The sequence below is a fragment of the Rattus norvegicus genome, chromosome 10, assembly GCF_036323735.1.
Source record: "Rattus norvegicus strain BN/NHsdMcwi chromosome 10, GRCr8, whole genome shotgun sequence".
NCBI lineage: Eukaryota > Metazoa > Chordata > Mammalia > Rodentia > Muridae > Rattus > Rattus norvegicus.
Genome location: NC_086028.1, coordinates 54,374,510 through 54,402,070, shown reverse-complemented (window position 1 = coordinate 54,402,070; position 27,561 = coordinate 54,374,510). Strand labels below are relative to the sequence as shown.

At 47.9% G+C, this 27,561-nt stretch overlaps 1 protein-coding gene across 4 annotated transcripts; it reads left to right on the top strand.

Annotated features, from left to right (window-relative positions):
* The first annotated feature begins 1,422 nt into the window (after positions 1-1,422).
* On the top strand, positions 1,423-10,740 carry Alox15b (arachidonate 15-lipoxygenase, type B). Of its 4 annotated transcripts, NM_153301.2 has the most exon segments (14): positions 1,423-1,597; positions 1,684-1,906; positions 2,146-2,227; positions 5,428-5,550; positions 5,745-5,848; positions 7,224-7,396; positions 7,604-7,750; positions 7,860-8,063; positions 9,040-9,126; positions 9,256-9,425; positions 9,582-9,703; positions 9,801-9,901; positions 9,979-10,149; positions 10,560-10,739. In NM_153301.2, coding segments are annotated over 14 exon segments (2,034 nt in total). In that variant the 5' UTR covers positions 1,423-1,450.
* The last annotated feature ends 16,821 nt before the right edge of the window (positions 10,741-27,561 follow it).

Genomic DNA, 27,561 nt, shown 5'->3' with positions numbered 1-27,561 from the left:
AAGAAACCAGAATTTTCCATTTTGTGTGTGTGTGTCTGTGTGTGTGTGTGTGTGTGTGTGTGTGTTCGAGAGAGAGAGAGAGAGAGAGAGAGAGAGAGAGAGAGAGAGAGAGAGCCTATCTTCTTATCTTCTATATACCACATCGTAACACACTGCTCTGGGTCAGGACCAAATGTCCCCAATGCAGCAGGGAGTGACTCAGAACTAGGAGCCAACATGAAGGCTTCGCTTCTTGAGAGTAACAAAATGGCTGAAGTAACACACACATTGAACAATCTTTGTTGTCTCTACCTCTCTTGCAAGATTTTAAAATTTTGGAACCTGCATCCACCACCCTTTTCCAGTGATATTCCCTTAGCGTGGGGCTCAGACACATCCCTGTGCCCATGACTTCCAGGTGGACACCCTAAGTGACCATAGTACTTAGATGTCTAATGGGCACAGCAAAGAGGATTTCCAGATGAGAAACCCCAAATCTGTTTCCCTCAAGGGTAAACTCTGTCTCCGTCTTCCTTCTGACATCCCTCTCACTCACTCCAGCTCTCCCTTCCCTTCTCCAGTGACCTCAGGGCCTTTGCACAGATGACTCCCCAACAGGAAACCAGCTTCCTAGACGTACCTCTTTCAAATATACATTTAACATTTCTGTATGTTACTTGAGTTTTCACATATGCATAGAATGTATTTGATCATACATACCCCAGCCCCACTACAACTTTCTGACTTTCCTAACATCCCTTCCAACTTCAGGTCCTCTTCTTTTTTAATAACACACTGAGTCCAATTAGTGATGCCCATAAACACATAGTCTCAGCTCACCTCTCACCTCCTCTGGGTCTCTGAGGGCTTTTCTCTCCACTTCAACTTCTCAGGCTCTCACATCAGCCATGTCTGACGTCTTCCCAGCATTCATTATCATCTAAAATTCTAATACGTGCACAGTGTACTTGAATGTCCTTTCCCCTTGTGATTGATCTTGGTAAACAGGCAAGCAGAGCTAGTCTTGCCTGGACCTGTGTTAGCAGCATCTAATATCTTGGTCAGTGATGGCTCTCAAGATCAGTTATTAAAAGAAATGAAAGCAGCCTTGTAGTATAAGAAGAGCTATAAGGACAGAGACGTGCACCCTCACACACATTTAAAGCTAAGACAGCATGCAAATAAACTTAATACTTGTACCCCACATCCCAGTTGGGTCTGGATCTCACACTGGGGACTGGAGTCACCTCCCTGTTTCAGTACCACCCATTGTCACTCCAGGTTTCTGTCTGTCAACCCACCTACTCCTTGCCCTGAATTCTAGAGCTCTTCCTGGTGTCAAAGCTAAAGGAAATTCAGTGGGTAGCGAACACATTTCTCCTTAACCTGGCTTGTGGGCGGGGCATCCCTGAGGTTAAACCACCCAGCCAGGTAGTCTAGCTCGCAGTAGAGAGCCAGACTGGTCAGGAGGATGGCTAAATTCAGGGTGAGAGTATCCACCGGGGAGGCCTGTGGGGCAGGCACATGGGACAAAGTGTCTGTCAGCATCGTGGGAACCCATGGAGAGAGCCCCTTAGTACCTCTGGACCATCTGGGCAAGGAGTTCAGCGCTGGAGCTGTGAGTTTTTGGGGAGCAGGCAATAGAGACTGTGGAGGAAGGAGTACAGGGGGACCATTCTTGTCATACTAAACAGCCCTTCCTAGGAAGAAGACTTCGAGGTGACGCTTCCCCAGGACGTTGGCACTGTGCTGATGCTGCGAATACACAAGGCACCCCCGGAGGCACCCCTCCCACTTCTGTCTTTCCCACCTGATGCCTGGTACTGCCGCTGGTTTGAGCTGGAGTGGCTGCCGGGGGCTGCACTTCGCTTCCCCTGTTATCAGTGGCTGGAAGGGGCAGGGGAGCTGGTGCTGAGAGAGGGAGCAGGTAAGGACGCCATGGAACTGGCTGAGGCTGCGGGAGGCACACAGCAGTTTAGAGGGGAGGGGAGAGATGAACTGGTGCGAAGACCAGGAAGGGGCAGAGGAGACAGGAGAAAGGAAGGGACTGCAGTGGAAGAAATGTACCCGGGGTGAGGGGACTGGAGGGTTGACAGTATTTGGGGGGAGAATGTCTGAAACTAGAGATCAGAAAAGTATCCTTTCCATCCATGACCCCGCCTGCAGCCAAGGTGTCCTGGCAAGACCACCACCGTACGCTGCAGGATCAGCGCCAGAAGGAGCTGGAGTCCAGGAAGGACATGTACAGGTGAGGAGGGAGATAGTGACCCCTGCAGGACTCCCTTATGAGATGGGAAGCGGCAAAATCTAAGACTAACCCCGGGTACAGCAGTGTTAGTAATAGCGGGCACCTGCGGGGGGGAAAGCAGATGTGCACGTCCCTCTGACTCTGAGCGTGTGATTGAGCAGAGACTTGCATCTTGCCAAGCCTTTCAGGTGACTCTGGCACCCACTGAAGGTTGAAAGCTACTGCTCTGGCAACCTGTCCTGTAGCTTACACCTTCTCCTTCTGTCTTTGTGGTTGCCGTTCCTTCGGTTTCTCCTTTTCTCTCACTGGTCGATTTGTTGCTTTCTCCCATAAATTCAGGCAGAATTCTAGGCATCTAAGGGGGACCCTCAGACCCATTCCTAGACAGCAGAGACACTCCCAGAAAGGGATGCTCTCTGCTGTATAGGCTCAGCATTGAGAGTTAGAGCAGAGAGCGACCTCCGTGCTGAGCTCACAGTAGGTGAGAATTACAAAGGGGTAAAGTCAGCAGCTGTAATCAGGCAGATGTTTCAAAATCGCCTGGTGCTTCCAAACTCCCCTGAGCCTCCTGCCCCACCCCACCCCCACCCCACCCCCCGCCCAGACTGAGCGAGCACAGGCTCATTTGGTTCCTGGTGATTCGACTTTAGTCACGGAAGCCATGACACTAAATCTCACAGCAGCAAACAGGGGAGCAGGGGAGAGGGGCAGGTGTTGAAATCTATATCCTTGATGATGCAGCCCCAGTTTAGACCCTAACAAAAGGAGCAAATTGCTTACTCTCTTCGATCACTATTTTCTTCTTAGTTTGGATTGTCGGGGAAAACAAATGAGAATGGTTAAGAATGGAGTTAGTAAGACCTGGGAGTCTAATTCTGCATTCAAGGCTGTGGGTTACTTCTTCAGCACCGGGATTAGTATAAAAGGGAAAAAAAAAAAAAAAAAAAAACAGGGTGTAGGGGCTGGGGATTTAGCTCAGTGGTAGAGCGCTTACCTAGGAAGCGCAAGGCCCTGGGTTCGGTCCCCAGCTCCGAAAAAAAAAAAAAAAAAAAAAAAAAAAAAACAGGGTGTAGCCTAGTGGGTAAAGCATGTAACAAGAAAAGCCTTAAAGTTGATCACCTTAAACCAGATAGGGTGAAGTTTACCTGTAACCCCAAAGTTTTTGAGATGGAAGCCGGAGGATCAGGAATTGAAAGTCACCTATAGCTGTATGGTGGATTGGAGGCTCAGTTTATGTGAGACCCTGCCCCCCACCCCCACCAAGAAAAATCAAAGCGCTCAACAACATGTATGTTAAGCCCTGCCTAAATGTGGAGGTTAGCAGTTTCCTGTCCGTTCACCGTGTGAGGACCCTCAGCATTCAGCTAATGTGAGACTTCAGACCCCAGCATCAGCCTCTTCTGGGTGCCAGTGAGAGAAGGCAAGCACTCAGGCCCGCCCATCCCTACTTGGGAAGAACCCGCATTTTGCCAAGATTCCCCAGATGGAGCCCGGACTTGGTTGTTTGAGACAAAGAGTTTGGCCACCACCTGGTGGCCAGACACTTGAATTGCAAACTGTGACATCAAAACCTCAACCCTAAAAGGACTTTTCATTATTGAATGGTTTGTTGGATACTGGTTATGAACCTAAGTCCTCTGCATACTAAGTAAACACACATTACTGATTTATATGCCCGGCTCTCTTAATTTTTATTTTTATTTATTTTTTAAAATGTGTGCCGGGCAATGTGTGCATGCCTTTAACTCCCCAGCACTCTGGAGGAAGGGGTAGACTGAGCTCTGAGTTTGAGCCTTGCTTGGTCTACTGAGCCAGTTCCAGGATAGCCAGGGCTACACAGAGGAAACCCTGTCTCAAAACTCCAAAAAAACCGCTCTACTTACATTTTTTACATTGTATGTCTGTATGTACACAGCCTATGATTTGCATGTGGAGGTCAAAAGACTTGTTAGGTTGGACAGTGTGCAGTAACTTTTTAAGGATTTTTTTTTTTGAGCTGGGGACTGAACCCAGGGCCTCTACCACTGAGCTAAATCCCCAACCCGTGCAGTAACTTTTTCATGTCTAATTTTTACTTTTTAGTTTTGTGTTTTATACTGGAGATTGAACCTAGGGCCTTGGGCATGCTTGGCAGGTGGTCTACTGCTGAGCTGTATTTCCAGCCCTTCTTCATTTATTTTATTGATTGATTGATATTGATTGATTTTTGGCTAGAGAAAGGGTCACACTGTACTGGCCTCAAGTCTAAAAGGTGTTTTTTGAATGAGCCAAATACCAAATGTTATGCTTGTTGGAACAAAATTTTATTATTTCACTGAAAGGTCTCTGGCTGTGGCTGGCATGACTATGGGACTTAGACATTAGGCCAGGGCAGAGTACACGGACACAGTTCCCCAAGCTGTGAGAGCTGCAGGACCTCTGTATGGGATGTCTGCCAAAAGCAACTGAATCCCTGGGAGTAACCCACTCTGGGCCCCCACCCTTTAAAGCGGTGCATTCTATAGACATCCTGGGGTTCAGATCAATTAAAAAGGAGGTGTGTCAGCAGAATACAGGGGTTATTAGGGAGAATAGCCACACCTCAGACCATAAACCTAGGTGATTTCCTCTCAAGTACCAGATGCTTTTCCTTCTCCCTTCATTCCTCTGATTTCCTTCCCTCCCTCCCTTCCTCCTCCCTCTTTCCCTTCCTCTCTTTCTCCCTCCCTCCTTCCCTTTCTCCCTTCCTCCTCCTTCCCTCCTTCCCTCCCTCTTTCCACCCCCCTCCATCCCTCCCTCCCTTCCCTCTGCTTTCCTGGATCCCAGTCTTCCTAGCTAACAGTTCCAACACTCATATACTATAATCCAGACACTTAAGAGACCCTCCGGGGGGTTGGGGATTTAGCTCAGTGGTAGAGTGCTTGCCTAGCAAGCGAAAGGCCCTGGGTTCGGTCCCCAGCTCCGGAAAAAAGAAAACAAAAGAGCCCCCCCCCCCGGGTTTTTGGCTCAGCTCCAACCTCAGATCCCTCCAGTTGACCCAACTTGGGCCAGGTGCTCAGAAGTCTCATGTAACTTCCTGTGAGTATAGAGGGAGGGAAGGTCTCAGGGAGGCTCCTGCTGGCAGAAGGGGGCTGGCTGTAGCCAGGGTCCCCTGGGGCAGGGATTCTTCTGTCTCAGTGGAGGGCTCCTAGCTGCTAACCACTCACCTGCCCCCCTTCCAGCTGGAAGACTTACATTGAAGGTTGGCCTCACTGCCTTGACCATGAGACCGTGAAAGACTTGGACCTCAACATCAAGTACTCTGCAATGAAGAACGCCAAATTCTTCTTTAAAGCCCAGTCTGCGTGAGGATGCCTCTCTATCCCTTGCCCACAGCTCTACATTATCTCTTCTCCTCAGTTCCTTACTTCACTTACATAGTTCACTCAGGTCTCCTATCCTGCAGGATGGTGGCTACCTCAGGGGCGCTGACTATCTCAGGCAGAGGAGGGTCTCCTGGGACCTAGTGCCTTACCCCACACTTCATATTTTCCATCAGGTTTACAGAGCTGAAATTCAAAGGGCTCCTGGACCGCACAGGACTCTGGAGGAGTCTGAGGGAGATGAAAAGGATGTTTAACTTCCACAACACTCCAGCAGCAGGTGAACCACTGGGGCCAGGATCCTAACCTCTCTCTGGGATATCAGTTCCCATCTCTGCCAGGAGGCTCAAACGAAATTATATAACTAATTCATTGTAAGCAACCATTCACCTTGTGACTTTAGACAGGCTTCTTGCCCTTCTTCCTAGACCTTAAAGTTCTCACAGACACATAGAGATGGTAGGCAGAGGGGACCCTTGACCCAATCCAAAAGTTATCCATAAACTATGGTTGGGGTTGTGGAATCAGACCTCACAGTGAAGTCAGGCTGTGGTGACTTCAAATCGCATCATTGCTGTTCCTTGCCGTGTTGGGTTCAGAATTAGGTGACAGGAGGACTCACCCTAGTTTTCAGGGTGGAAGCTCTAAGAGGGAGGATCAGTGGATATTAACGCTGAGGATGAGGTATGGGGCAGAGAGTCCTCAAAGGACTCAGGACAGGAAAAATGAAGGCCATGAAGAAAGAAGAATGGGAAACCTATAAGAGAAAAAAGAGGCTATGGACCAAATGGACTAAGGGAAAGAAAGTCAGGGAACAGAAGTTACGTCCATGTTTGAGTGGGCTGAGGCAAGGTGAGGCTTTCCTAAGCACATTGTGAGACTAGTGACTGGCTGCCTGCTGGGAATGATGTGCTCCATAAGGGTGGTGCTCCGGGAGGTGCTCCAGGGGGTGGTGCTCCAGAGGGATGGTGCTCCAGGGAGTAGTGCTTTGGGAGGTGGTGCTCCAGGGGGTGGTGCTCCAGGGGGTGGTGCTCCAGGGGGTGGTGCTCTGAGAGGTGGTGCTCCAGGGGAAGGTGTTCCAGGGAGTAGTGCTTTGGGAGGTGGTGCTCCAGGGGATGGTGCTCCAGGGAGTAGTGCTCTGAGAGGTGGTGCTCCAGGGGGTGGGGTGGAGGTTGAAGGAAGATCAGCCACTGGGTTCTAGCTGAGGACAGAGGACGGTGGCCTCATCACGGCTGTGGCTGTATAGGGATGAAGTGGACAGATGGGCAGAGACACCAAGGATGGAGAATCCATGGCTCTTGGAGGAGAGGAAAGTTGTACCTAGGGAGAGTCTAGGCTCTGCCATACACAGTCAAGGAGACAACTTGCCACTCCCTGGGGTGCCAGGAAGGCAGTGGAGACTGAGCTGAAGGAGAGACCCAGTTACCTTGCATTTGAGGCTAGTGAGCAACCCAGACTGGTATCAGGTAGACGGCGTGAAGATGGACTGAGATTAAGAGTTGATTTTTGGTGAATGGGCGGTAACCAAACCCAAGGAGTCGGGGGTGGGGTTTCAGTATCAGAAATGAATAGGACAAAAGAGAACTCCCCCATGCAAGTAAGGAGATCTGTAGGAGCCTTGGTGACTGGTCTCCTTATCCCCCACCCTCCTGCAGAGTATGTGTTTGCACACTGGCAGGAAGATGCCTTCTTCGCCTCCCAGTTCCTAAATGGCCTCAACCCAGTTCTGATTCGCCGCTGTCGCAGACTCCCAGAGAACTTCCCAGTCACTGATGAAATGGTGGCTCCAGTGCTGGGCCCTGGGACCAGTCTGCAGGCTGAGTTAGAGGTGGGTGGGGCACAGACTGAAAGCTCTACAAACCCTATCCTAGCTTCTCGAGGCTCAACCTCTTCTGGAGACAGAGGGACCAACTATGCCTAGCTTGCCAAGAACCAACTTTCACAATGCACTCCCTGGGTAACCCTGGGCCTTCTTCCTGCTACTGCCCCAGCTTTAGGATGCCGGGTGCAGTCAGGGCTCCCTTTCTTCCTGCAGAAGGGCTCCCTGTTCTTGGTGGACCATGGAATTCTTTCTGGAGTGCAAACCAATGTCATCAATGGAAAGCCTCAGTTCTCAGCAGCCCCGATGACCCTATTATACCAGAGTCCAGGGTCCGGACCCCTGCTTCCCATCGCCATACAGGTCTGTAAGAAGAAGGCAGGGGACAGGGGCAATGGCAAAGTACAGAGGGTGCCTCTGAGTGATTGACAGAGACTGACACTGCCCCCCTCCCTGCTGGCTTTGCCCACAGCTCAAACAGACTCCCGGGCCAGACAACCCCATCTTCCTGCCCAGCGATGACAAGTGGGACTGGCTACTGGCCAAGACCTGGGTGCGCAACGCTGAGTTTTCCATCCACGAGGCTCTCACGCATCTGCTGCATGCCCACCTGATTCCAGAAGTCTTTGCCTTGGCCACACTGCGCCAGCTGCCCCACTGTCACCCTCTCTTCAAGGTCAGTGGCTCGACGAGTTGGCCCAAGCCAGATGTGGTGGCACACACCTTTAATCCCCAGCATTTGGAGGGCTGAGGCAGGAGGATCAATAAAAGTTTGAGACCTTCCTGGTCTACCTACATAGCACAGATCCAGGAGAGCCAGGACTACTACACAGAGACCCTTTCTCAAAACAAACAAGGTGGGGTAACCTATAACCAAGCCTATAGTCCTTGGTTTATGCTGTGTCCTCTGGTGCGTCTTCTAAGCGGCCTTTCCTCAGCTGGCCTTACCCTCCCATTTTGACAGAAGAAAGCCTGTATCCAGGGCCTACGAGAATGTCTAAACAGAAACCAGAGAGTGTAATCAGCTGTTCCTTTTAAAGATTTATTTATTTATTATATATAAGTACACACTGTCGCTGTCTTCAGACACACCAGAAGAGGGCATCAGATCACATTACAGATGGTTGTGAGCCCCCATGTGGTTGCTGGGATTTGAACTCAGGACCTCTGGAAGAGCAGTCAGTGCTCTTAACCACTGAGCCATCTCTCCAGCCCCTCCTTAGGGAAATCTTAACTTGGTGAAGGAAACGAATGTGCCTGTGAAGGCCCTAGGGGGCTGTTCTGTGCTCTCCACTCTGAGTCTTCTGACTGTGACTCCCAGCACATGGTAGTCGGAGGTGTGCTGTGAGGAACAGCTCCACATGACCGGGCCCCAGCCTTGCTTTTCACGGTGCTCTGCCAACCACAGAGATAGAACATCCCGGGAAGTTCCCAAGGTTCTCATTTGACAAACTGATCTGGTGTCAGAGGGAAGAAAAGGCCTGCCTGAAAGCCTTAGACAGGATGCTATGGGGCCTAGACTTCTTCACTGGGCAGGGGCCGCTGCCACCAACTGCAGCCTCCTGTCCTTGCTGACTTTTTCTGCGTGACTCACAGGGTGGGTGGTTTGTGGGAACAGGTTTGGTCTCCCCAACTTTGCCATCTCCTTCCAGCTGCTGATTCCTCACACTCGGTACACACTGCACATCAACACGCTCGCCCGTGAGCTGCTCATTGCCCCTGGGAAGGTGGTGGACAAGGTAGGAGCTGCCTTTGGAGGGGTGGGCCCTCTTCAGTTGGAAGACGATGGAGATCTGGGGTGGGCATGGCCCCGTTACCCGGCTACCTCTGCTGCCCCTGCTTTTGAAGCCAAGAGTTCTCTCCCTCAGTCCACAGGCCTTGGCATTGGGGGATTCTCTGACCTGATAAAGAGAAACATGGAGCAGCTGAGCTATTCTGTCCTGTGTCTCCCTGAAGATATCCGAGCCCGAGATGTGGGAGACCTCCCAGGATACTATTACCGAGATGATGGGATGCAGATCTGGAGTGCAATAAGGAGGTGAGGGAGCCATCCCCAGGAAGCCACGTGGGCAGGAGATGGGCTACCCTGCAGAGATTCACAACAAGGAGGGGCTTATGAGGGTTACCCTGGGCAAGGGCGCTTCCTGTAACGGAGCAGGTGGAGTCAGGAATTGAATCCGGTTATCTCTTGCAGCTTCGTCTCTGAGATAGTTGACATCTATTACCCAAGTGACGCATCTGTCCGAGATGACCAAGAGCTCCAGGCCTGGGTGGGGGAGATCTTCTCTGAGGGCTTCCTCAGCCAAGAAAGCTCAGGTACAGGGACCTTAGCCCTCGGGCACAGCACACCCAGACCTCTCCGTGAGGTCCTCAGGTCCCAAGAAGGCACAGTCCCAGCCCAGCTCTTCCACAGGTATGCCCTCTTTGTTGGATACCCAGGAAGCCCTGGTCCAATATGTTACCATGGTGATATTCACCTGCTCAGCCAAGCATGCAGCTGTCAGTGCAAGCCAGGTAAGGAAGGGTCAGACCTACAGGCATGGCGATGGAGAGCCTGAGTCTTGGTCTCAGTTTATCTTCTCTGCCTTCAGTTTGACTCGTGTGTTTGGATGCCCAATCTGCCACCTTCCATGCAGCTACCACCACCTACTTCCAAAGGCCAGGCAAGCCCTGAGGGTTTCATAGCCACACTCCCAGCAGTCAATGCCACATGTGATGTCATCATCGCCCTCTGGCTGCTAAGCAAGGAGCCAGGGGACCGTGTAAGTATGAACTAGGCGTCAGGCCAGGCTGGATAGGGAAGTATGTTTTGTTTACATTCCCTGGCCCAAAATTCTCCCTGACCCACATACACACACCTCAATTTCCCAGTGACATTATATCTTACAGTGAGGACCAGTATCTAAAAAGAAAAGATAATGAAAACTCACCTTCATCAATGATGGTAACGTGGGAATAAATGTTCCTTCATATCTTCAAGTTAAACAGTCTAAATGCTGATGGCCACAGTCATTTAGGAAAAGGCTTAGGATACTGACAGGGTGAGGCTCAGTTAAGGACTATGTACAGTGACTGGGCCCAGGGACAAACTGTGGGTATGGCCAGCCATGGTGGGTTACAGCTGCTCAGAAGATGGAGACCTCAGCAGCTCAGCCTTGTGATTGGTCCCCAGAGGCCCCTGGGCCACTATCCAGATGAGCACTTCACAGAGGAGGCCCCACGGCGGAGCATCGCGGCCTTCCAGAGAAAGCTGATCCAGATATCCAGTGGCATTAGGAAGAGGAACCAAAGCCTGGCACTGCCCTACACCTACCTGGATCCTCCCCTCATCGAGAACAGTGTCTCCATCTAAAACATTGGAGAAGACGGTCCCATGGGACATAGAGACCTCTTGACAATTCCGCTCCAAGCGGCAAGTGTTACAGAGAAAAAGGAGTCTTTCAAAATATTACAGGTCCCCATATGTTTCTCCTGAACAACCGAGCCCCCTGTTACTCACCCCTGAAACATCACACACACACACACACACACACACACACACACACACACACACACACACCTAATAAAATCAAAACAGACAAACCTAAACTCCCACAGAAGACAAGATCTCACAGTAGAGGGACATCAAAAATGTCTGGAGACCCCAAGCTTCAGGGATTTTTGCTAGTTTGCTTTGTTTTGTATCACATTAACCACGGACGGTAACAGAAGCACAGAACCTTTGTCCTCTGACCACAGCCACTCACCGTCACCTACACAGGAAGTAGTCCAACCAAAGTCTGCCCAAGGGGTCCATCATCACCTAGGACCTCACACGGAAATGGTTTAGCACTGAGAAGGGATTATTGGAGTTAGGCACAAAGAGCAGGACGGGTGAATACACGGCTCCGTGGGGAAGAACCCTGCCGCTCCTCCAGATGACCAGGGTAGCTCACAACCATGTGACGTTCTAATTCCAGAGGCCTCCTGTGGCTTCCGAGGACTTCAGGCAGGCAGGCAAAGCACCCAAATACATAAAAATTACATTCTTAGGAGAGAGGGATATACTACCATTTCTACTTCAGCTCTTCTCAAAACCACCCCTAAAGTGAATTGTGAACCAGGCCCCCTGTCCAGAGAATTAGAAAACGTTCTCAAACCTCTAACACCTTGCCGTCTACAGTCCATCTTCATTCTAGAATTCCAATATTTTGTGAACTCTCTCTAGTTCTGAGGGAGGGGTTGTTTTTTGTTGTTGTTGTTGGGTTTTGTTTTGTTGGGTTTTTTTTTTTCCTGGCTCCGACTCCATGGCTGTTTGTTAATGTAACCAACCAGTCCATTCCAAGGCACCTGGTGATTTTCAGCAAAGTCTTCAATTCCATAAGATTTATATAAAACAATACTCAAAATTTGACATATACTCTTGGGCTGGATGGCCCAATGGTTAAGAGCACTTGCTGCTCTTCCTGAAGACCAGGTTCTATTGGTTCCCAGCACCCATGTCAGTTACAGTCAGCCCGAGAGAATCAGAGACCTTGACAGAGTACTCCTGTAAACACACACACACACACACACACACACACACACACACACAAATGTACATATGTTAATGATGGATGGTTAGATAGATAGATATATAGATTAATAGACAGATAGAATATATATGAATCCAGCCATTAAATCCAATAGACCCAAGCTTCAGAAGGGCAGTGTGACCAGGCAATGGCGGTGTACACCTCTAATCCCAGCACTTGTCAGGGAGAAGCAGGAGAATCTGTGAGTTTGAGGCTAGCCCAGTGTACAGAGTGAGTTCCAGGGTAGTCAGGGTTACAGAAAACAAACAAAAAAACCCATGTCTTGAAAAATCAAAAGGAAAAAAAAGGAAGGAAGGAAGGAAGCCCTTGACCTGTTCATTTTTCACCGGTGCTCTTGTGCCATACAATGATGTAGAGATATTCATCTCTCACACTGTTTTGGTTTCTGCGGATGAGCAAGTCCTTTGGGTTGAGAGATGGCTCACGGTTAAGAGTGTGCACGGCTCCTCCAGAGGATCTGAGTTTGGTTCCCAGCATCCACATCACCTGGCTCACCACTGCCTGCCTAGCCCCAGGGGATCAGACATCTCTGGCTTCCACAGTCACCTGCACGCACATGTACAAACCCACATGTAGACACATACCTACACATCCTTTTAAAAAATAAAAATCAAATCCTAAAAAGTAAAGACGTTGGGCCCTACCTTGGGGTGTTTCCCTTCCCCCTTGCTGAGCCTTTCAGCCTGCTATGGCAAGAAGTTTTTTACACCATTGGTAGCCGCTCTCAGCCCCTGTTTTGGGGCCGGGACTTTCCACAACACAGTTTTTTCCCTGTTTTCCTGGTTGGGGATTTCCACCTGCTCTAGTACTTTTCCACTGTTTTTGCCTCTTGTATAGAAGGAGATCTCAGTAAAGCCCAGATGGCATTCTCTTAACACGAATGACCCGTGTATGTGTTTCTTCTTAAATCTCAAAGGCCTACACCCGGTTCTCGGTGTCGTGATGTGAGCATCATCATAAATAAACAGTTTCTGATTGCTTAAGTCATAGGAGGAGGTGAAACCACGTGGCTTTCAGTATTCAACTGTTAAACCCCATTTCAGGTAGGACTAGAAATCTAGCAAGCAGCTGAGACCCAAGAGCTGAAGCCCACTCTCCTCAACCTTGGGGTGGGAAGAGTAAAGCTTCTGTTGACTTCTTTCCTTCGCTTACTTGCCTCAGTATTTACACTTCTTGAAGAGGGCTGTTTTCTGAACACTGAGTGCCCACTAAGAATCATGAGGCCTTCCCAACGTTTTCCAGCTGACCTTTTGTCTGGGTTGGATTGGGGCCACATGAGTGAATCTGGCCAATGGACTACGAGAGGAAGTAATGCCGGTCACTTCCAAGATAAGCAGTTTGGAGCTGAGGTGCCTTTTTCTGCTGCAACTCTGAGGCTGCCTTGCAGGCATGCTGTGTGAACTCCAACCTTACCTCTGTCTCTGAAAGCTTGGGAGAATACAGTATCCAGCCCAGCAGAAACTCTGTCAGCACATGCTGAGTGCAGGAATTAATGTCCAAACAATTCTCAAAGCCCTGTCTTAATTTACCTATGTCTTCTCAATTAGACCATGACTTTCTTGAAGGTAGAAACTAAATCTTTTCAACTTTAGATGTCATATGTCCAGCCCTGTACCCAGGCACAAGAGATATCCAACCATTTTTTATGTTTAAAGAAAGATGGATGAATGGATAGGTGGTAAAAGTTTCAGGTCTGGGCACTGGGATAGACTGTCACTCTAGATAAGGAATTTATTGGAAGAATTCTTAATGGCTTGGACAGACAACTGTATGGTGAGGGTATGAGGAGAGTTCCAGCCCCCATACCATAGACAACATGGCTGTGAGTCAGAGTGAGGGTCCTTTTACAGGTCTCAGAAGGAAGGGGCAGGTTTTACACAGCCAGGCCCGCTGTGGTTCCTGGAGCAGTGGGGTGGGGGTGGGGGGATTCCAGCTAGGGATGTACAACCCTGAGGAAGTGAGGAGGCAGGACACATCCAGATCATGTGTACTCATTAAATGGGTGGGGGGAGCGGATATTTCACCACTGCCACCAACAGCCTTGGGATAACCCAGGGACAATGGCAGCCTGAGTTGTGCTGTTCTGAGGTCTGGGGAAGTGAGGATGGCACTTATCATTCTCTGGAATCTGGACACCTGACACTTTACTGACTCATGGGCAGGCTCGTGCTAGGGAATTGCCTTTCCTCTATAGCAGCTGCCAGAAAGAGGCCACAGGTGAGTGGGGCCTCATCAGCCAATAATCTCAGACCTAACCTGGGTGCATACATGAACTTAGGAACTGGGGCACTATTGTTCCCCAATAATAAATTGTTTGTTTGATGCGTGTCATATATATTAATTTTATATATGATTAATTTATATTTAATTTGTATTTATTTATAAATTATTATATATTTTTAAAATTATGTGTGAATGGGTATGTTATTGGTGCACCTAAGCGCAGTGCCTGAAGAAGCCAGAAGAGGGCATCAGGTCATTAGAAGCTAGAGTTGGTGTTGGCTTGTAGCAACCAACCTGACCTGAGTCCCTGGCTGAAGGAGCAGCAAGTGCAGTCTCTCCAGACTCTCAGCAGGTCTTTTGAGATGAACTATCATTTTAGAGAGAAGGGAAAATCCAGTGGCTCTTAGCTGTAGGAGTCCGTGCAGTCTCTACTCAAGCGGCTGCCTTCAGCTCAGACCCTGTGAGCCTGTGATTACAGGCGTGGTGGAATCCCAAATAAACTCTCCGGCTGGTTTCAGCTGGCAAAAACTAATCAAACAAACAAACAAACAAAAAACAAAAAAAAAAAAAAACCACAACAACAAAAAACCCAAAATACTAATTTTAGAGCTTGCATGGTTTAGCATTGCATTGATAGTCTCACACTAGTTTGCTACAGGAAAGACCTTTGCCATGTCCATCTGAGAAGATGGAATCTCAACTGAGAAAATGGCCTGTGGACAAGTCTGGGAATTCTCCTGATTACCAATTGATGTGGGCAGGGCCATGGGAGAGCGCAGCCCACTACGGGTAGCATCATCCTCTCTGTCTCCTTTCCTCCCTCCCTCCCTCCTCCTCCTCCTCCCTCTGTCTGTCTGTCTCTCTCTCTCTTTACATGAATATACCACAGGTGCTCTCTGTCTTGCTCTCTTTACATGAAGACACCACAGGTGTGCTTTCTCACAGCGACCACAAGAGGGCGCCAGCCCCTCTGGAACTGTAGTGACAGGCAACTGTGAGCCATCTATCTGAACTCAGGGCCTCTGAAAGAGCCGTCAGTACCCTTAACCACTATGCCATCTCTCTAAAGTCTGTTTTGAAGGGAAAGTTTCTATTTCTCCATTCTTTGGTCATTCAAAAAAGTCTTTCTCTTCTCAGTACTTTCTTTTTTTTTTTCTTTTTTTTTTTTGGAGCTGGGGACCGAACCCAGGGCCTTGCGCTTGCTAGGCAAGTACTTTCTTAAACATTAAGTTTTCCATGGTATGAATTTCTGGGCTTAGATTCAATCACAGTGAGTTGCGCGCGTTGTGTGCGTGTGCATGCACGCGCGCGCGCGCGCGCGCAAACACACACACACACACACACACACACACACACTACACTTCGAGTCCTTGGGTTTGTAGCCATAGGAGAAGAGAAGGTTGTTACAGGTAACATTTGCCCCAAGGAAATACCAAATTAGTGGTCCCACAGGAATAAAGATATTCTAAAGAGACTTGTGCTCTCTCTTTGGCTGTCAGACAATTGAAATAATGGTATCAAAGGAATTTCAGAGTCCCCAGGAATCTCATGCATGCTGGGAGAAGGAAAGGAGAGCTTGGTGCAGCCGGAAGAGGAACTTGTCTACCAGGAAGAGATTTCACGGAGGTCTGACAACTTGTCAGACCACCTTACAGGAGGGACAGGAACAGAGACAGCGAAGACTAGAAAAGCCACACCTGGGCCAGGCCTGAGTATTTACGTGTGCTCCTTGTCCTCCAGTCAAACTTACACCTCTGCCAGGACACCAAAGATGGACTTGGAGGGCACTAGATGTCTTCATTTGTTCCTTTCCTAATGTGTCACATTGAGGACATTAATCAATCCCTCCCTCTCTCTATCCCCCCCTCTCTTTCTGTCTCTCTCTCTCTCTCTCTTCTCTCTCTCTCTCTCTCTCTCTCTCTCTCTCTCTCTCTCTCTCCCTCTCCCTCTCCCTCTCCCTCTCCCTCTCCCTCTCCCTCTCCCTCTCCCTCTCCCTCTCCCTCTCCCTCCTGCCCTGCCTCCCTCCCTCCCCGGCACTTTCTATTTCATTTTTAAGACAAGTAAAACGAGGTCTCTCTGTGTAGCCCTGGCTGTCTGGATCTTGCTCTGTAGACCAGTGTCTGCCTCCAAACATGGGGAGTAAAGGCATGTGCCATCACACTCGTGTCTCTCTGAGACTTGTAAGCAGCACTAGGGAACAAACCAGGGCATGCTAAGTGCAGGGCATGGGTCTGGAATCTCTATAGATAGATAATAGATAGATAGATAGATAGATAGATAGATAGATAGATAGATAGATAGATAGATAGATAGATAGATAGACGGACGGGCAGACAGACCAGCGATACAATCCAGAGTTTTCCAGCAGTGTTAAGTTTTAATATGGGTTAGGGATTTAGCTCAGTGGTAGAGCGTTTGCCTAGCAAGCGCAAGGCCCTGGGTTCAGTCCCCAGCTCTGAAAAAAAGAAAAAAAAAAGAAGTTTTAATGTGGATCCCACAGATCCTTATTTCTAAAGCCATGGAGATGTTGTGCCTGCTCTGAGGAGGTCAGAGTACAGCCTGCCTCATATTGGTACACAACTGGCAAACTTAACACTCTGCGGTTGATAAACAGAAGGCAGTTTTGGGCACAGTGTGCAATCTAGAGCATATATTTTGGATTCAGGAAAATGCTGTCTTGGGAGGATTTTTACAAGGTGTCATTTTTACTATATTCTTTAAATGTAGTGAGTTTTTTTTTTTTTACTTAATTGTAGAAAATACAGTATGTTTCTTTCACATTCCCCACACTGAGCAAGATCTCTTCCAATTTAGTTCTGCCCTGGCCAGTAGATCTTTCTCAATTTATTTTCTTTATTTTGTTTCTCTTTAATTGAGAACAGAAGGCCAAATCCGACTTTTTGGAGCTTCCAGGACCTTAAAATTTCCACTAATAGTGAACAAAAAGGGGAGACTTACCCACAAGTTTCTCAGACTGTGAAGTCTAATCAAGAGGGGAATAGTTGGGTACATGTGCCAATCATACAAACACTGTTCCTTCCCTCCCCCAGGAAACAGTGGGTGCCAACACAGGAGAAAAGAAAGTCGGGCCAGTGGGCATAAAGGCTGGCCACACATGCTCTGCTGGTTCTTGCTCCAGGGTTCCAGAGAGAAGAAAGAAGAATGAGAGGAGAGAGCAAAGTGGACTTTCTCACAGTACAGGGAACATTTTCCCCAGGATGAGGTAGCCACACAATGAGCCGGAGAGGGTCACTGCAGTGGCTTGCCACCCTGGTAGACTATAGCAGGCTGTCTGTTCTCACTTTTTTTTCATTGCCTTCAGGTCCCAACAGTGTCTTGGTCAATGACCTTCAGCTGTGAACAGAATGCAACACTTCCTGCAAGGTGTCAAAAGGAACGCTTCAGTTTACCCACTGATACAATGTTAGCAAGCTAGGGTCACAGTTCAGGTCAGGGTGTTGCCAGACATCATCAGCTGCCTCTGGATCATTCAGCAGCTGCCACAAATGTCAGAACAAGGAATAGCCAAAAGAGGAGACGTGGGTTTTTTTTTTCTTTTACAGGACAACAAAATACTGTGTTAAAAAAAAAAAAAAAACAAAACAGTGTGTGGAGGAAGCCTGGTAGCATGAACAGAAAAAAAAAAATACCAACCCCTTGAGAGAATTTATTTAAATGCATTGCAATAGAGCAAAATTTCCCAGGGGAAGCAGGAAAAGTACCGAGCCATAGCCTTGATTTAAAAGAAAGAAAGAAAGAAAGAAAGGAAGAAAGAAAGAAAGAAAGAAAGAAAGAAAGAAAGAAAGAAAGAAAGAAAGAAAGAAAGAAAGGAATATTAAATCTGTATCAGCAAACTTTACAACAAATGTTGGGAATCTTGTTTGTCAGATGATAAGGGACTTCAAGCAGACTCCAGGAGAGGCGGGCTCCTTTCCCTTTCCCTGTCCCTGTAACTCCCCCTTTCTGTCCTCTTAAACACTAATGTTGCACCACTGAAGAGCTGCCCACACCCCATCAGCCTTCTGTCCTCTATATACTCCAGCGTCACCAGACAGATGGGTAGGAGTGATAAACCTCAGGTGAAAAGCTGGCGACCCTCCCTTCCCTCCTGTAAAAGAATGTTAAAACCTCTTTACCTGGCTTGGAGAGGTGGCTCACAGCAGTTAAGATCAGTTAAGAGAAGATGAGTTTGGCTCTTCCAGAGGACCCAGGTTCAATTCCCACCATCTACACAGCAGCCCACAACTGTCTACAACTCCGATTCCAGGGCATCCAATGCCCTTTCCTGGCCTCTGCAGGAACCAGAGGCACACATGGTGCACAGACAAAAAAACACTTGTACACATAAAGATAAATAATTTTATTTTTTAAAATTTAAGTAATTGAATCAATTCAAATTCGAAGGGGGAAAGTCTGGAAGGAAAGATGCATGCTTACCTGTTGAGAAAGACAGAGGATGAGACTGCAGGGCCATGGGAGGGGCAGGGAGGATGATCCTAAAATGGACTGAGGAGGGAGGGAGAAAAAAAGAGGAGGTGTGGTGCTGTCTGTCTATAATCCCAGCCCCCAGGTCAGGCTGAGCTATATATGGAGACCCTGTCTAATTTTAAAAAGAAAGAAAAATATTACCCAAAATTGGTAAATTAAGAAGACAATTGCCGGAGAGACCTCACCGCCTGATCAGGTGGGCACTCCTGAGGCTGCAGAGCGGAGGAGACCACCAACACTGCCCACCCCTGCCCACATCCCTGGCCCAAGAGGCAACTGTAAAAGGCCTCTGGGTTCCCGTAGGGGAGGGCCCAGGAGCGGCAGGATCCCTGCGCCTGAGACACTGCCGGAACCTGAAGGAAACAGACTGGATAAACAGTTCTCTGCACCCAAATCCCGTGGGAGGGAGAGCTAAACCTTCAGAGAGGCAGACACGCCTGGGAAACCAGAAGAGACTGCACTCTGTGCACATCCAGACGCCAGAGGAAAACACCAAACGTCATCTGGAACCCTGGTGCACGGAGGCTCCCGGAAAGAGCGGCGCAGATCTTCCCAGTTGCTGCCGCCGCGGAGAGGACTTAGGCAGTACCCCACGAGCAAACTTGAGCCTTGGAACCACAGGTAGGACCAACTTTTCCCCTGCAAGAAACCTGCCTGGTGAACTCAAGACACAGGCCCACAGGAACAGCTGAAGACCTGTAGAGAGGAAAAACTACACGCCCGAAAGCAGAACACTCTGTCCCCATAACTGGCTGAAAGAAAACAGGAAAACAGGTCTACAGCACTCCTGACACACAGGCTTATAGGACAGTCTAGCCACGGTCAGAAATAGCAGAACAAAGTAACACTAGAGATAATCTGATGGCGAGAGGCAAGCGCAGGAACCCAAGCAACAGAAACCAAGACTACATGGCATCATCGGAGCCCAATTCTCCCACCAAAGCAAACACGGAATATCCAAACACACCAGAAAAGCAAGATCTAGTTTCAAAATCATATTTGATCATGATGCTGGAGGACTTCAAGAAAGACATAAAGAACTCCCTTAGAGAACAAGTAGAAGCCTACAGAGAGGAATCGCAAAAATCCCTGAAAGAATTCCAGGAAAACACAATCAAACAGTTGAAGGAATTAAAAATGGAAATAGAAGCAATCAAGAAAGAACACATGGAAACAACCCTGGACATAGAAAATCAAAAGAAAAGACAAGGAGCTGTAGATACAAGCTTCACCAACAGAATACAAGAGATGGAAGAGAGAATCTCGGGAGCAGAAGATTCCATAGAAATCATTGACTCAACTGTCAAAGATAATGTAAAGCGGAAAAAGCTACTGGTCCAAAACATACAGGAAATCCAGGACTCAATGAGAAGATCAAACCTAAGGATAATAGGTATAGAAGAGAGTGAAGACTCCCAGCTCAAAGGACCAGTAAATATCTTCAACAAAATCATAGAAGAAAACTTCCCTAACCTAAAAAAAGAGATACCCATAGGCATACAAGAAGCCTACAGAACTCCAAATAGATTGGACCAGAAAAGAAACACCTCCCGTCACATAATTGTCAAAACACCAAACGCACAAAATAAAGAAAGAATATTAAAAGCAGTAAGGGAAAAAGGTCAAGTAACATATAAAGGCAGACCTATCAGAATCACACCAGACTTTTCGCCAGAAACTATGAAGGCCAGAAGATCCTGGACAGATGTCATACAGACCCTAAGAGAACACAAATGCCAGCCCAGGTTACTGTATCCTGCAAAACTCTCAATTAACATAGATGGAGAAACCAAAATATTCCATGACAAAACCAAATTTACACAATATCTTTCTACAAATCCAGCACTACAAAGGATAATAAAGGGTAAAGCCCAACATAAGGAGGCGAGCTATACCCTAGAAGAAGCAAGAAACTAATCGTCTTGGCAACAAAACAAAGAGAATGAAAGCACACAAACATAACCTCACATCCAAATATGAATATAACAGGAAGCAATAATCACTATTCCTTAATATCTCTCAACATCAATGGCCTCAACTCCCCAATAAAAAGACATAGATTAACAAACTGGATACGCAATGAGAACCCTGCATTCTGCTGCCTACAGGAAACACACCTCAGAGACAAAGACAGACACTACCTCAGAGTGAAAGGCTGGAAAACAACTTTCCAAGCAAATGGTCAGAAGAAGCAAGCTGGAGTAGCCATTCTAATATCAAATAAAATCAATTTTCAATTAAAAGTCATCAAAAAAGATAAGGAAGGACACTTCATATTCATCAAAGGAAAAATCCACCAAGATAAACTCTCAATCCTCATCTTCGATTGGTTTATATACAAGTGTGCAATTTCTAGGCTTGAAAGTAAAATGATGCTATCTGGTGCTGGATAGAGGAGCCTTATTTTGTATTATGGCAGCTTGCTATTTTTGTAACATGGTGATTTGGTTGAACACAATAAAGTACAGTAGTAACTGATCTCCCCCTCTTCCTGGATGAGTGAGGAGATGATTAAATGTTGATGTCAGCATCCATGAGCATATTCAGATGAGCTTCTGCTTCTGTTGAAAAGGATGCTGTGTTTGATTGTGGTTCGAAGCTTTGAAGCACTACTTGGCATCTCCTTCCTTGGAGGTCTCACTGTTTAAACATAACAGATTTGATAGCTTGTTGGTAAGGTGAGGTCCAGCTTGTCTCCACTAGGTCATCTTCATGTGAATCCGGTGGTTATACGGTTTTGTTCTAGGGATATTTCATTTTTTTTAATAACGGTTTTAGCTGACATTCATGGAGAGAATGAATCCTTAGAAGTGTGCCACTAGTGAAAGGAAATCCTGTCTAGAGTATGTTTCTTTACAAAGCTGTGTCACACCATCCTTTGGGCCCTCTACTGGAAAAGTAGAATCAAGTCTCAAATAATGCCTTTTAAATTGTATCCTCTAGTATTATAGATGTAGGACAGTACTGTATCATACCTCTGTGGATGTAAAATAGCTTGTACCTGCTTTATGATACGTAGTAGTGACCGTGCTTTATCAGAGCTGTTTTTAATGATGTTGCTCAGAATGTTTTCTTTCCAGATGATGATTGAGAAGCTAATTTTAAAAAAAATGGTGCCAGGTACCACAAGAGTAACAGAACTGTGCTGTTTTCTCGGGTTTTGTTTTTTTACTTTTTTTTTTTTTAATGGAGTGTGCTGGATGTCTCTACAGTTTTGTTCAGATGACTGCAGAACCTGGAAAAGCTGTTGCTGCTGTTGATGCATAACACACTGCTATTATTGGTCTTTTTATATAAATATAAATATATATATACAGATATATAATTTGAATTTTTTGAAACTTTACCTGTGCTGTCAACTTTCGAAAAAAGTATCCCCGTTTACTGTGTTGAGTTGGCACTGTACAGAAATTAACAGCCATATTGGTCTAGAAATGTTGAACTTAAGTTTTTTCCATTTGTACAGGGGTAACACACTGTATTAAATATGTAAGGTCTTATATACGTGGGTTTGATTACAAAAACTAATAAAGTATTCTCTAAATTAAAAAAAAAAGAAGACAATTGCCTCTTTCTGTCTGTCTTTCTCTCTCTGTCTTCCTGTGTCTTGTCTCTCTCAGTCTCTGTCTTTCTGTCTGTCTCTCTGTCTTTCTGTCTGTCTGTCTGTCTGTCTCTCTCTCTCTCTCTCTCTCTCTCTGATTGTGTGTGTGTGTGTGTGTGACCTCCATGTGTATCTGCACATGCACATGGTGCCTCTGCTGCCTGCAGATCAAGATGTAGAACTCTGAGCTACCCCCTCCCCCAGCACCACGTCTGTTTGGGTGCTACCCTGCTTCCCACCATGATGATAATGGACTAAACTTCTAAACTATAAGTCAGCCCCAATTAAATGCTTCCTTTTATGAGTTGTCAAGGTCACGATGTCTCTTCACAGCAATAAAACCCAAACTAAGACAGCACCTTACAGGGTTTCCAAAAGTATGGCCCAAAAGCAGAATCTCAGAATTCTACATCTTTGAGGTAACACGAGTCACACATACTTCCTGTGGCACAAACACTACTCCTTTGCCTTCCTTAGGCACCTGCGGCCTCTGTCCCCGGCAGCAAACCAGGTGACTAAAACTGGGGAAAACGAAATCAGGACTTTGGCGTCTGCTCACCACCACCCCCTCCACCACCTGGTAGACCACTCTGTCCTCTACTGAGTGAACCTACGATCATCCTCTGAGACCCTATACCAGGGTCGTTAACTGGAGGCCTGGTTGGTAGCTTCACCCCAACTCTGCTGCACCGGCACCATACTATCAGCAGGTTTTCCACCACTCAGGTCAGCAAAGCGAGGCCATAGCGGCTGGCAAGCTGTAGAGGGGGACAGCGGGTCCCCAGGACACCTACAGCCTGCTGCCAAGGCTGCAATTCCTAATGCTAGGCAGGGCCTCTCTGCCCTTGCCCCTCCCAAGTTTGGATTTTTGCTACTGACTGTATTTTTTCATCTTTAATTTGCATCTTGATGTAAAGGCTGTGCTAGCTGCTGTCAGAGAACAAATTGCACTTTGGCATAGACGGTAACATCCATGCTGCTGAACCCTTTGGCAATTGTGTCATGACTCCTGAAGGGATGCTAGCCAGCTCAAGCCTGGCAAACATGGCTCTGGCAGGCCTTGCCCTTCTTCCTCATTCCCTCTGCCTTGGTAAAAATTCTCAGACTACATTCCTAAGGCGAGCCGCCAAGATCTGTTCCTTATTGGCCATCTCCTCCTCCGGAGGCTGACCACCAAGGTCCAGCTATCAAAGTATTAAAATCCAGCCATCAAAAGCTCCCTTTGGCTCACCTAATTAACATGCCCAATTAAAATTAATTGTTGGGGGTTGGGGATTTAGCTCAGTGGTACAGCGCTTGCCTAGGAAGCGCAAGGCCCTGGGTTCGGTCCCCAGCTCCGAAAAAAAAGAACCAAAAAAAAAAAATTAATTGTTGATTGATTAAAATTAATTGTTAAGATGAGTCCTAACACAGGTTTCCCCTTGTACCTTTACAAACTGTCAGTTGCCTATGGGCCATGTCTGTCTCCTCTCTACCCAGGGGCAGTCCTTTGTCCCCTCCAAGACAAACACCCTTCCCCCTCTCCCTTGTTCCCGTCCCCTTTTCCCTCATCCTCTTGTAGAAGTTAGGTCTGGTTCTTCCTCCCAGCTCCAAGGTCCCAGAAATAAAATTCGGACTCACAATATATTTGCAAATTCTTTAACCGCATAGCTAGGTTTTCTCTAACTCATAACTTAAAATAACCCATTTATCCTAATCTACATTTTGCCTCGTGGCTGCAGCCTGTGCTCAGGAGCCAAGTGTCTGTCTCCTTAAATCTTCCCAGGCCAATCTCCCGTGCCTGGCAGTATCCCAGAATCCCCTCTGCCTACACAATGTTCCACCTCCTATTTCCTGCCTAAGCTGTAGGCCATTGAATTTATTATTGGCTGGTGCTACATCCATACAGAGACGAGATATTTTCTCTACATCTTCTATCTCCTGACTTTGTCTCTTATCCCTGACCTTTGTCCCTCTGGGGCACATCAACCTCCTTTGTGCTGAAGACTTGGTCATAGGTGTCCTGTTTTGTTTTTGTCATTTTTCAGCTCCAGCAATTGAGAAGTAACCCTTCTAGGACGTGAGCCCTGGCATCTTTTGCATCCTTCTGGACTCTGTCTCACTAGACATCTGCATGGCATTAGGCTGCTATAGAAGAGTTGGCCTTGCTCACTTTACGTCCTCAGGCACAGGGGAAGCAGAATCACAGCAGGAAGGTTAGTTAACACAGGGCTAGTCAGTGGACCGTGTGCTTGGCCCTGTGGCCCTGTGTAACACTGAGCTACACTTCTTCAGTTTCCGTCTCATGCTCCCCTGTCCCCTCATTCCACTTTGCTCAGACACCTAAGCAAGATACCCCCCATCTCCCTGCCCAGTGACCCAGCAGAACACTGACCAAGACTGGGGCATCACTCAGAAGTGCTGGCACCTGAAACAGTCACTTGTCTGCTCTGAATGTGACTTTTGTGACATGTGCCACCCATGTGCTACCCATCTTTACTATGAGGAGGAGCCCTGTCTGCATGCCCAGAGCTGCAGAAGACAGGCTGCCTCTCCTGACTTCTGGCTCTGGCTCCTGCTGGCTGCTCCCTGCTTACCTCTACTACACCATCAACATCAGCATTCAGGAAAGCTGAGGGCTCTCTGGCCTCTACTGTCCATCACTGGAATGGAAGGGCTCCTTAAAGCCAAACACCAGAAGACTGACGGCCTCTGCCTATCCCATCAGCTGATGATCTAGAGGTCCAGGATTTCCCCCTACTACTACCACTGGAAGTGTTTGCTGTATAGCCAAGCCAGCATGGATAAGTGAAGCTCCCTGTGGCCTAAGGACTTTGAATGACTCACACTCTGCCGCATTTTGTTATTACTAACTCACCCTACCTTTCCACCACCACCATCACCACCACTCTACCCCTGCATAAACCCTTCTCTAAATTCTCAAGCCCTTCCTGCCTCACCTTCTTTTTCCCAGCTGTGGGACCTTGGGTAAGTTTCTTAACTTCTCATGTGACAATGTAGGACATTCAGCTACCTGTCTCATAAATTGTTGTTAAAACTAACTGCAAACACACACACACACACAACACACACACACACACACACACACACACACACACACACACACACACACACACACCTAACTGCAAAGCCCTGATATCAGACACAGGTGAAGCAGACATCCTTTCTGAGAGTGAACTGTTAGTGTGATTGTTGTTATGGGGTACAGGGTGTGAATGTTCACCCCATACAGCCTCCGCTCCACGGTTGCTCACTTTCCACTGTCTAAGGCTTTCCTGGGGATGCACTACTCACACTAGGTGAGTCCTTAGTCACACGTAGTTCTTGTCTTCACTCTGGACATATGGTCCCCTTTCGGTCCCCACATCCACAGCCTGCCTAAGGACCTCTGTACTCCCTGGTATTATGACAGGGCTACTACTATTCAGAAGACTCACATGGCTCGCGCGTGCATGCGTGTGTGTGCGTGCATGCGTGTGTGTGTGTGTGTGTGTGTGTGTGTGTATGCTCATGTGTGTTCAGGTGGATATGCCCGTGTACACGCAGCGGTCAAAGGAGAGCACCAGATCCCTCAGAACTGGAGTTAGAGCACGTGTGGGCTCTAACTTGTGACAAGGGTGCTGGATCCAAACTGTAGTCCTCACTGCTCAGCTGGGCAAGCAGACATCACCCCTGAAGCACTTCTCCAAGCTCTCTAGATATTGTTTCATTTAGGTTTTTGCTTTTTCAAACAGATGAATTTACAGACTCCCCCAAGCCTGAATCTTCCTTCCCTTCCAGCTCTCTCTATTTCCATGCTGATAAGTCATTTAAGCACAGAAACTAAAATAAGATAAACCTTGTCAGCCAATCAAAACACGTCTGTAAGCAGAGCACAGCCAATGCAGTGAGCGCTCTGTGGAGCTGACCGGGTTTCCCTCCTTGGCTTGCCTTTCCTCTTTCTCAGGGCAGCTACTTCCAGCCCTCTTCCCTGGGTAGCAGTGATGCCTTCCAGCTGTTACTCAGCATGCTTTGTGAGTGATGCCGTCAACCTCTGTTCCCAACAATGGGAGAGGGGGTAGGGACTCAAAGCTCCAGACCTCCCCTCCCCCCCCCGCCCCTGCCGCCCGCCCCCGGGAGGTTTTCTAGATTTATTTTATATGTATGTTTTGCTCACGTATATGTCTGTACACCTCATGTGTGCCTAGTGCCTATGGAGTCAGAAGGTGGCATCAGATCCCCTGGAATTGGAGTCCTGCATACGTATGAACCCCTGTGGGTGCTCAAGTGCTGAACCATCTGTCTCTCCAACCCCAGAGTAGTTCTTTGAGGGTTTCTGAGTCTGATCTTAGGTGAAGCATCTACCTCTGGCCAGCCCCCTGCTGTGTGACAGATTTTCCTGGGGAGATGCAACACACACACACACACACACACACTGCATCACACTGAAAGAAAGCCCACAACAGACCAGAGTACAAGCATGGGTACCACCAAACTCCAACTTGGTAAAGCAATGAGTTTTATTGGAATTATTTACAGGAGCAGATATAACTAAAAACCATTGTGTTACTAAAGCCCACTCTAGAGGCGTGACAGCTCACAAAAGCTGGGAACCTGGAACACACCGCACAGCCCACGGGCAGCTCAGGTTAGATAGATAGCCCTTTCCTGGCAGCCCCAGTGATCTCTGCTTTGTCCAGGTGGGCGGGCTTACCTGAAAAGCTTCTTTGTATCTTGGTTTCTCTGAGAGTGGCTAACAGAGGTCTTTACTGTTTGTATACTCTTTGGGGCCAGGAGGGACTGGCTGATGGATCTATTGGCCCCTCCTTACTGCTTTCCGTGTACCCAGCTGCCCTGGTCTCATCTGATCTTACCGAATTCAGTTGTTCAGTGGCCAGTGACCGGGTGGTAAACAGCATCACAGAAGGAGGGGACTGAGCACAGCATCAGTGCTCTGTACTGACTAAACTTGGGGTATCAGCTTGACTTCAGTTCCTGGATGGCCAATATTCCTACAGCTACCCCCCTCCTTACCCCCACCCAGCAGCTTCACTTCCTGAGGTCAGTGCCACGTACCAGGTTCTTGTGTTCCAGGTTCCCAGCTTTTGTGAGCTGTCACCCATGCTGGAGTGGGCTTTGGTAATGCAGTGACAGCGAATGGAGGCAAAGCCCAATGTGGGCACGGGAGGGAGTCCTGAGATGACAGGTGAGAGAAGGAAGACGACCAGAGGAACAGTGGTTCACTTGACGAATGCGCTCATCAGGGTGGGCTCCTCCAAGTGACCTAAGGGAGCTTGTGGGGAGGGGGT